Below are 10,820 nucleotides of genomic sequence, written 5' to 3'. Positions count from 1 at the left end.
CTCCTAGAACCAGGGGTAAAGGTTGGATAAGTGTGGGTAGATGTGGGAGATAAAGCATTCCTTAGATCTCTTATGTGAACCTAGGCTTCTCAGACCTTACTCCCAGGAGCAAGGATAAAAAAAATTAAAAAAAAAAAACCAAACCTGTTGCTGTCGATTCCAGTTCATAGTGACCCTATAGGACAGAGTAGAAAGGCCCCATTGGATTTCTATGGAGTGACTGGTGGATTTGAACTGTCAACCTTTTGGTTAGCAGCCAAGCTCTTTACCACTGTGCCACCAGGGCTCCAAGGGAAGGCAGTAATAGCTTGTCACCGATGTTAGCCAATGCTTTTAAAATCTCAGTTCGTGCTGAGAAAATAAGTAGCAAAATGTTTGGACAGGATCTCTAGCCTGCTGTACTATAAGGTTTGTTCAGAAAATATATTTTACAGTCTGGGCAAAAGGCTCAGACTTGTTAAGTACTCAGCTATTTGATATTATCTGAGTCTGATGTAGTTTGACCTACATGTGTCCATTTTGTTCCTGTAAGGTGTAGATGATCCTTTGTCCAGTAATTGCTTCTTTCCTTTTCAGCCATCTGTTAACTGCTGTAGGCATCAATGGTTTCAGAGACCAGGCTGGATTCTCTGAAGTGCTGGCGTCCTTTACCCTCAGTTTGTTTTATGTTACGGAAAAGTGAGGAGGAAAGGAGAAATGGACCTTCTCTAAGAGGAATGGGCTTATTCTCTGACAGTTTTGAGCTTTTTTAGGAGGAATAAAACCCAACCATCTAAAAACTAAAAAGTAGAGCTCCCTGCTTTTCTTAGTGTTGTCCTGGTTTTCTGAGAGAAAACAGAACAATTCCTAAGCTGATTCCAGGCTGTGCTTGCTTTTTATGCCAGAGCACCTGTCAGGAAAAAAATTTCCACTTGTCACAGGAAGTATCAGCTGCTCAGTGGTGGGATCCACCCCACCTGTTCTCCCCCATGACAACTGGAATATACCACAGAGTATCTAACCCTCCCCAGCACCCATGAAGAAGGGGGTGGAATGTAGTCTTCTGGCCAACCTTTAAAGCCCAAGTGATAGTCCTAAAATGTTGTATCACTAAGGAAATATTTGTATACAAAGACCTCCTTCAATTTAGCTTCGAACAACATTTGAAGGTTTCCCATTTATAGAAACAATTTGTTCTTTAAGGCACCTTTTTTTTTTTTTTAAATGAATAAGGCATTTATCTAATTGTGCCCCCATCTTATGCCAAAAAGAGGTAAATCTACAGGCAGGATCCTGCACCCCTAAAGCTTTGACCAAATGTATCGCTGCATTCTTCTCCAGCAGGTGTTTGAAGATGAGATACAAACTGATTGCTCTTGGAAAAAATGGCTTTATTCAGCACAGTAAGGTCTTCGCCGCCCACCACTCTGTAGAACCCCTGGCCCTGGTGACCTGGGCAGACTGGGTGGGACCAAGAGGATAAGAACATCCTAATGAGCCTGGAGGAGGAGCCCTGGTGGCGCAGTGGTTAAGAACTTGGCTTGTAACCAAAAGGTCGACAGTTCAAATCACCAGCCACTCCTTAGAAACCCTATGGGCAGTTCTACTGTGTCCTATAGGGTCGCTATGAGTTGGAAGCAACTGGACGGCACACAACAACAACGAGCCTGAAGCAGTAGATGAGTATTCTTCTTGACGTCTTTCACTTAGTTCCTGTCTACAAATTATTACTGTACCACAGAGCTTCTCAACCTGGGTACTCTCGACATTTGGAGCCAGATGATTATTGTGGGGTGGGGTACTGCTCTGTGCATTGTAAGATGTTTAGCAGTATCCTTCGCCTCTACCCACTAGATTCTTGGAAGCTGCTGCTTATAAGCAGAATCCAAAAACTGTCAAATAGGTTTAAAGAGGGTGAGAGAGTAGAAGTCTGAAACATCAAGTGAATGGAGTGGTGAAATGTTACATATATCTGTAAAGGATTGAATTAAACACAAAAACAAACCTGTTGCCATTGATTCCGACTCATAGCGACCCTGCAGGACAGAATAGAATGGCCCCATACAGCTTCCAAGGAGCTGCTGGTGGATTTGAACTGTAGACCTTTTGGTTAGCAGCCGAACTCTTAACCACTGCACCACCAGGGCTCCAAAGGGTTGAATTAGAGATCTTAAAAGTGGACTCTGAAGGAATCCTATACTAAAAAGCTAGGGCTTGAGGGGACAGGAGTAGGAGAAAATGACGCCTGTCTCACAGAAACCCTCACCAGTCTCTTTGTCCCCTCAAACCCTGGGGTATCCCCCTTGTTCCCATGAGGAAGTCCCCTGGCTGCTACTCTAGGAAGTGGGTGGGGTCTGGGAATCCTCTGTTCTAATCCCTCTGTTTTTGGCAGATAAGGAAACCAAGGTCTGCCCTCAAAGAAGTAACTTGCCTGAGTTGTTAGATGATTACAAGGGCTGGTCTCGTGCTTCTCAGTCCAGCATTCCTCCCTCAGACCTGCTGGGGTCTGGAAGTCTGGTCTTGTGGTCTCAAAGGAACTTGCCTGTGCCCTTCCCTAGTTGTGAGAGATGTCTGCAGATCTGAGAGAGTGAGGAAAAGACCACATCCCAAGTCCTAGCTGTAGGTTTCTACTTTGCAACTGCAGTTGATTGAAGAAAAGCTCAATTGTGTAGAACTTGGGGGGGTTTAGGGAGGCAATGGAGGAAACAGTTTATCTAAGCCAGGAGTGTTGGTCCCTCGTCTACCCTCATACTGTTTAAAATGTACTGCAACTTTAGGCACAGGTAAGATGAAGGCAGGAAACGCCCATTAGCAGAGCTTCCTGAAACCCACTGACAGCTTTCTATATTTGATGCGACTCGGGGGCTTCTCCATCATTTGGCACTAGACAGGCACAAGGGGCCTGGGAAGTACCTCGTTGAGGCTTGGCTTAGCGTTCTGTGTACTAATCAGTTTCCCACTTTCCACCCAGTCTCTAAGACCTGCTTTCCCTCTGCTCTCAGACCCTTTCAGAACAGCATATCCTAGGCCACCTTCACCTGGAGTTTTCTCTCCAAGCTGTTTTAGCTTTGGACAGGAATGTTTGAGGTGCTCCATTTACTCGTTTGCTCATTGGTTAATGGCATCATTACTCTACCTTTCATCCTGCTGTTAGGATCGTAATGATGTTCCTTTAACAGCCCAGAACAGCATGCTCTGAATACTGAGCTGCAGAAAGCAGCTTCTGCAGTTCCTCTTCACTTCCCTCCTCACCCTGGAGAGAAACAACTGCATTCCTTTGGCCAGGGAAAGCACCCAACGCCGTCCAAAGGGGAAAACCCTTTATTTTAAAAATGAAGCACCAGCCTGCATACCTATGCAGTGAGGCAGCCCAAGCTTGGTTTGGGGGGGTCCTCAGCAAGAGGATGATGGAGCAGCTATTTTCTCCTCCTACACGTGCACCCCATCTGCTAGAGAGTTCTCTTCCAACTCCAGCTTGGCTGGCAGGCATGTCCTTAAGAAGCTGCAGGCCAAAATGGAGAGAGAGAACTGACTCCCTCCTCCACACATGCTGACTTGCTGCCAACTGCCAGAAAAAGAGGGCAACATTTGGGCATTTACCAGAAGACAAGGATGTGCCTTTTCATTTGTCTTTTTATTTTACATTTAAAAAGTGGTTATTGCTCTAACTGGATCAGAGGTAAGGACCTCTCCCCTAAGGAGCCTTGGCTTTACAGCCCCATTCAGCAGGGATGGAAGTCACAAGACAATGGAGTGGAGCCTCATGCCCTCCCATGAGGAAGCCCTTAATATTGCTGACATCTACCGTCTGCCCTGTCTCTCCTCCCTCCCTGCACTCCCACACTCAGGCAGAGCAGAGTGGTGGCCAACCCAGCCATAAGAGCTCTTATAGACTGGAAGGAAGGGGCAGTCATCAGTGATGGCTTTCAGCTCTCTGGCTTGGCAGCCACTGCTCTTATCATTCAGTTCAACAAACATTTTCTGAGTGCCTACTGTGTGCCAGGCTTGTGCTAGGTGCAGCCCTCCCACACTCCATCCCCCATCCTTGTCCACCAACGGAAGATGCAGAGGTCCATCCCTTCCCACGCAGGCATGCGGCAGCCGGAACTTATCAGTCCTAGGGAAGAGTCTGCCTTCCCTTCTCAAGCACCATTTTTTTTTTTTTTTTTAACCAGAAAGGGGCAGTGGAGAGAGAGAAACCTGCTGTCTCACACTACTCAGGCTCTAAGGAAGGACATGAGGACCCTGGATAGCTTTCACGGAACCCTGGATGAGATGGCAAGATGTGGAGACTCCAGAGGCCAAGGGTGATAGCCAGGGCTGTTCTGCCTGTCCATGGTGAATGGTTCAGGCCTGCCTTCCAGCAGCTTCTGCTCCAGAATTGGTGGCTTCACAGACCCAGGATGCTGGATGTAGACATACCTTTTCAGCTGTCTATGTTAGCACTGCTGAAACTCTAAGAGACGTTTCCTAAAGAAACAGGGCCAGTATCTCCCACTCCTCTTTCCTACTTCTTCTTAAGACCCCATCCTGATGATCTTACAATCTAAGTAAGGGCCAAAGAAGACCGAGGATACAAGGAGCCAGCTCAGTCCTTGGAGGACCCCTCTGCCCTCTGGAGTGGAGCCTCTGATTATGTTTTCCAAAAGAGATAATATCTTACGCTCGAAAAATTGTACATCACAAGTTCTTGATGGCTGGATCCAGAAAAGGCTTGATGGCAGCCCTGACCTTTCAAGGCAGGCAGCCCCACGGCTTCCCTGACGTTCCTTGGTCTGAAAGATACAGCTTGAGTCGTCAGTCTAGGTGCTTGTCATCTCCCAGGAGCTTAGTGCATTTTCTCAGAGAGGAAGCCAGGCCAGGAGCAGCAAGGAGGCAAAAAGCTGTGTCTTGTGCAACTTTGCCTCTTTTAGAACAGGGCCAGGCCTTTTAGTTTTGTGGCTTGTTTATTTTTTGCAGGATTTGGGTTTTTAGTTCAGCCTCCTTTACCAGACTAGGCCAGGGGAAGAGGGAGAACTGTGCAGCTAGCTGTGCCTCCTCCCCAGGCCACGGTCCTCCCTCTTCCTGTGCCCCTGGACCTGGGGACCAGCAGAGAAGAAAAATGAAATCCTTCTCCCTGCAGAAAGCCAGTCACGCCTGGATGATGTTCACCAAGGGCTTGTTTGGAAACTGAGAGGGAAAAAATGAGAGAAGCGGCCAGGGCTAATTGAATAGACTTCTTGCAAGACTGGCAACAGGGAGAGGATGGAAGAAGGAAGAGAACAGCAGGGCTGCGGACTAAGGGCCAAGCTCTTGTCCTTGAGGAAGGAAAGAGTAGCCCTGCCTGGATGTCTTGTCTCTCTGCCTTCTCAAACCCAGCCTTCGGCCTCACTCAGCTGAATGGCTAAGACTGGGTTCTGGGCCGCGGCCCCTGGCACCCCAGTTGGACCCCAGCAGAGCCATCCCTCTGGCTGGTTCTCCATCTTGCAGATCTGCCTCTGAGCACATCCTCAGCCACTGACATTGTTGAGGTGCTTCTGGAGATGGGAGCTAATAAGAGGCTTCAGGAAAATGCCAGAAAGAGAGGACGGTAAGCCAGAGGGTACAAGGAGCTGGAAGGAGGAGGAGATGTAGAGAGGGCCAGATGCTTGTTGAATAATCATCGTCAGAACCATGAGATCCTCTCACATTCTCTATTGTCTTTCTTCTGAGCTGCTCAGATCAAGTACTGAAAAGGTTTTCATATCTGTTTTACAGAAGAGGAAAGGAAAGCACAGAGAGGTAAAGCACCCACCCAAGGTGACACAACACAGCCGGAACAGAATTGAGCCCAGGACCCCTACCCCTGTTTTCCCACACCAACCAAGAGTTCTGCCCTCTCTACTCGCTGTCTTTTTTTTTTTTTAACCACCTCTGGCAGCCTGCAAAAGGAAAGGATCCAAAATCAATTTGCATTGTCCCCTGTGTCACACAAGCAGAGGCCAAGCTTGGCTCTGTCCGGCTGCAGCAATGCCAGGCCCTGAGCTGACCCCTTCTGCAGTCCAGGGATGACCAGTGCACAAGCCACCGGCCGCCCACCCTTGCTGCCCTCACCTTGCTGCGGAGAAGACCCCCGCCCTGGTGCTCTGGTGTGCTGGTTTCTGATGCACTCTTGGTTTTTTCCTTGCTATTGTTAGGTTCATTGTCCTTGATGATGTCATACTGGCGGCAGAAGAGGGCGATGACACCTGGGGGGCACAAGGAGGAGCAGTCAGAGGGCAGAGCCCGAGTCCTCTTCAGGCAGCGTCATTCCCACCAGCATTAGCTGGGCACCTGCGAGGTACCAGGCTCCAGGCACTCTCACCTACACTACTGTGACAGTCTCCCTCTGGACTCTGGCTCTGGGGTCCACCTGTCCCCTATCAGCTACCCTTTCTCTGCTGCTGGCTGATCCTCCTACAACATGCTGATCATGTCTCCTCCCTCCCCTTCTTTTACCAAAGCTCCCTTTTTCCTTCAGGGGAAAATAGAAACAATAATAACATTTGCTGAGCACACGCCAGGCCCTGTGCTATGCACTGACAGTCTATCTCAATCCCAAACAACCCTGTGAGGGCACCTGGTAGTGTCACCTCAGCTACAAGCGAGGACACTGATGCAGAGTTTACATAATTGACTCAAGGTCACACAGTGGTGGAGCTGGGATGTGACCTCCAGGGCCTGCACTCCTGCTAAGCTTTTATTTTTATCAGACTACTAATATACATACCTAATATATTTTGAAAATCAGATAGTATTAAGGGAACTCCAACTCTTCTGTTTCTCCCATTTTTTACCTTTATACGTCTAAATACTTACATTGCTGTTCCGTCATTTATCTATTTTAGATATTGTCTGTTGACTTCCCACCATGATAAAGACTTCTAACAATTCCCCCTACTTCCCCTTCCCGTTACCCTAACAGAATTACATCATAATTTTAGGTTAATTCACGATGTTTATATTGTTACGATTACATAAATAGCCTGTGCCAAGTCTAATAATGCACCATAAGCAAACCTCCTCTCTTGTACAACCCTTTGTTTTTCCTGCCTTTTTCAAGTGCCTGTTTTCCTATGTGCCTAAGGAAATTTTTTTTCTCAAATGCCTCTACAATAGAGCCTGGCCTCTCAACCACCATGTTCATAAAGCTTTAGCACGATTTTCAAGTCCCTCAAACCTGATCCCAGTCTACTTCACAGCCTACCTCCCATTACTCCTCTGCTTTCTACCTGCTTTCTTAGGTTGCAGCTGCACTGAGCCAGACTGAGTTTAGTTTCTTGAACACACCACGCCCAGAATGTTCTTCCTCTTTTGGCTGCCTAGTGAACTCTTCTTCATCCTGCAAAGCTCAATTCCCACATAACTTGCTCTCTGTGTTTTTCCTGATTTCTACCCCTAGCCCCAACATTAATTGCCTCTCCTCTGCTCCCATACATACTATTAAAGCACTCATGACATTGAAGTCAACCCAAAATTATGATGTAACTCTGTTAGTTACGTATGGGCCTGGCTTCCTGAAAGCACAGGCCTCTTCTTAGTCATGATTGTAGCCCTATGGCCTGGAATGAAACAGGTGCTCGGTAAATGCTGGTTGCTGGGTACAAAGATGAATGAAACTTGATCTTCATCCTCAGGGAGCTCACAGGCCAGTGGGAAAAGAAAGAGACACGAGTCTAACTAACTTATGTAAGAAGTGCTAAAGAGAAAGGCAGGCAGTGTGTGGTGGGAGCACAGAGCAGGAGGGCCATTCTAATGGACGGGTTTGGGGAGGTTGCATGGTGGCCGTCTCATTAGAGCTGGGTAGTTTAGGAGGGTGTCCTGAGCCTGAGGTCAGGCAATGACTTCCTCTAAGCTGCCCAGGCCTGAGGTCCCTCAAGGCACAGCAACCCAGAAGAGGAAGGAGAGGCTGTGGCCTTGGCCAAAGCGTAAAGGGATTAAACATGTATCCACTCCCAGAAGCTGGGACCACTTCTGAGGGGAGGGAAACACAAGTACTCATATAATCCTATAAGACAGCTATCAATATGTTATTTTATTTATTTTGGTGTGGGGCGGGTGAGAGAAGGGATCAGGTCTGGTCCCCAAAGCTGTCCCAGGCAGGACTTAAGAGACTTCTGATCTCTTCTCTTAGAGATTTACAAGCACCTTACCCTTTGCTTCTGTAAGAGAAGAGGCCTGGTTGGGGCCCTCCATTTGCCAGAGGCTAAGTGAAGAAGAAGAAGGGTCTGGAGGCCCAGACTCACCCGCCCACATGAACAGGACCACCACGATGATGAGCACCTCACCCGTCCGCAGCTGTTGGTTCCTCCCCATTTCCTTCATGGTCACCTCATCTGTGGGGACAGAGACACTAGGTCCTTGGCTCCTTGCCCCCAGCAACTCCAGGACCAAGCCCAAGCACTTTTAAGATAATAAGTACTTGTTTCTATAGGTGCCCACACATCTAATGTTCAGAGATACAAGAACATGTTGATGACCGCTTGGCTGGGGGCAGGGGAGCCCTAGTGCTTTCCTCAAGCCACCCACTGCTCTGGCCCTGACGACCCTCATCCCACCTCCTCCTTTCCTAACAGTGCTGGGACCTACCTTTGTTCTTAGAGGTCATCTTCTCTGCCTCACGTGGGGTCTTGAAGAGCACTGGCTCGCTAGCCGGGCTCTGGCCCTGGATGGAGATGGCTTGCACGTGCACAATGTACTCAGTGTCCTCCTCCAGGTCCCAGAGGGCACAAGAGCGGGTGGTGGTGTTCACCTCCTGGATGAAGCGCAGCATCCGCACGTCCTTCTTCTGCAAAGGCAAAGCCAGGCCCACAGTTTACAGTGCCCAGTAACCAACCACCGCTCTGCCCACCTCTCCAGCAGTCACAGCAGTCTCATGCTACCATGCTAAATCCTTTACACACAAAATCCTAAGCATCCCGTCATCTCATTTTCTCCATTTGACACAGAAGGAAACTCTCCGAAGGTTAGCGAAGTTGTCTAAGGCATACACATCTACTGAGAACTGGAGCCAGGTCCTAAACTCAGGTCTGTCTGTCTGAGATCAAAACTGTGCTCTTAATTCACATGTTCTGAGTGAAAGCTCCTGAACCCTCCCTTACTGATTCCCTTCTGGGGCCCCAATTTCGAGCCCTATGTGCAACTTTCTGCCTGTCTCTTTTGCTCCTCATTTCTTTTTCCTTTCTATTTCTATCTTGATGTGTTCTTCCCTCCCAGAGACTTTGAGAGTTACCTGCTGAGAGATGGCAAATCCGATGACAACCTCATCCTCCAGGACATCCCAGCTCACCACCGCCGAGTTGGCCTTGAGGTGCCTGACAGTGACATTCACTGGGGCCGAGGGGCTTTCTAGGGGGTGGGGAGGCACCTGAGCCTGAGCATCCTCTGTTGCGAGGCCTAGGCCCACTGCCTCGTGAGGCAGGAAGGACAAAAGGAAACCCGGGGAAGGCCATGTAATCGGGGAAGGAAGAAACCAAGGGCTCACATGGGTCAGGGCCATGGGTAAGGGACTCAGTTCCTCCTTGGGTTGAAGAGCCCAGCCTGAGTCCCCAGGCTCCTTGTGTCCCAGTGGAAGCCCCTCTGGCCACAAGCTGGCCCCACCATGGGTCCAAGGCTATAATTGATGGGCCTGGGCCACAGCCAGATTTAATGAAAGGGCAGTAAGAGGTGAGGGGCCAGGTATAGGGAAGGCATAAGTGATTGGGGGTACAGGAACTGCACGAAAAGCAGTCAAAAGGACTCCCAGTCCAGCGCTCTTTTCTACAAAACTACACTCTCCAGTGAGTGACCTTGAGGGAAGGAGAAAGACCCAGAGGTAGGGAAGAGCCAGGTTGGGGTGAGCCCTAGGATGGGAGTGAGGAGCAACTGAGGAGCCCCTCAGGAGCATGGTGATCCAGGCAGAATGAAGCTTGGGGAAGGGTCTGCATGAGCCTCTTCTCCAGATTCCGCCAGCCCTAAGAGGTGGAGCTGGATGAGGAGGAGGAAGGGGAAGACGGGGTCACTCTTAGTGGGGCCCCTCAGTGGAGTCAAGAGGACAGGGTAGGGCCTTCTGGATGGAGAAAGAGGGAAGAAAAGGATCAGCAGAGAGGGGAGTTAGAGGGAGAGTTGTGGGGGTGGGGTGGAGGGTCAGGAAGGAAGAACCTCCTAGGAGAGGGGCAGGGGAGTCACACAAGCCTCTATATCTCCCAAGGAGCAGGTGCTGCAAGGGGAAGGCCTAGGCCTGAACAGCACCCCCTCAGCCCGTGGGTGAGTGGACCCAAGGCCCGAGGAGCTGGGCCTGGGGCCTGGGGGAGACAGAGCCAGATGTGCAGATGATAGAGACAGAGGGACACAGACAGGTGGAGGCCAACAAAGAACCACAGAAGAGACAGGTAGAGTGTCAGAGACAGACACAGAAGGAAACAGAGACAGACAGCGCTGAGCCATGGAGAGACAGGTAGAGAAGAGATGAGCGAGGCAGCAGCCAGGAGGGACAGAGACGAGTTGCAGGGAGAGCTAGGGGAGGATGGGGCCAGGCCGACGGGGCAGGCCAGACACTGACGGCACCCACCCAGTGCCCACCTGGGGAGCCAGTCCCCTCACACATGCTCAGGCACACTGGGATCCTAGCCTGCTCCAGCTCTGTCCTGCAGAGTTGGCCTGCGGAGCTTTGAGAGGTCTTTGGGGACAGGGGAGGAAGGCCTAGGGTTGGGGGGAAGGGGAATGTCCTCAGCTGCTCCCTGGACCAGAGAAGAGAGCTAGTGGACGTGAAGCAAAAGCCTGGGGTCAGGGAGATGGGATTAGGGGCTTGGGGACCACAGACCCTAGCAAACCCAGGACTGAGATAATGAGAAGGGCCCTGGAGA

At 49.9% G+C, this 10,820-nt stretch overlaps 1 protein-coding gene across 1 annotated transcript in view; it reads right to left on the bottom strand.

The window, feature by feature from the left end:
• Positions 1-5,838: 5,838 nt before the first annotated feature.
• FNDC5 (fibronectin type III domain containing 5) overlaps positions 5,839-10,820 on the bottom strand; it is a 7,497-nt gene continuing 2,515 nt past the window's right edge. Inside the window, exons 2-5 of the mRNA XM_012554228.1 lie at positions 9,209-9,320; positions 8,566-8,764; positions 8,223-8,312; positions 5,839-6,185 (exon numbers count right to left, since the gene is read on the bottom strand). Coding sequence (XP_012409682.1) covers positions 5,839-6,185; positions 8,223-8,312; positions 8,566-8,749 — 621 coding nt within the window. The 5' untranslated portion in view covers positions 8,750-8,764; positions 9,209-9,320. The remainder of the gene's footprint in view (positions 6,186-8,222; positions 8,313-8,565; positions 8,765-9,208; positions 9,321-10,820) is intronic.

Source organism: Trichechus manatus, unplaced genomic scaffold (assembly GCF_000243295.1).
Source record: "Trichechus manatus latirostris isolate Lorelei unplaced genomic scaffold, TriManLat1.0 scaffold00015, whole genome shotgun sequence".
Classification (NCBI taxonomy): domain Eukaryota; kingdom Metazoa; phylum Chordata; class Mammalia; order Sirenia; family Trichechidae; genus Trichechus; species Trichechus manatus.
Note: the sequence above shows the minus strand (reverse complement) of the source record. Positions and strands in the feature narration are given on the sequence as shown.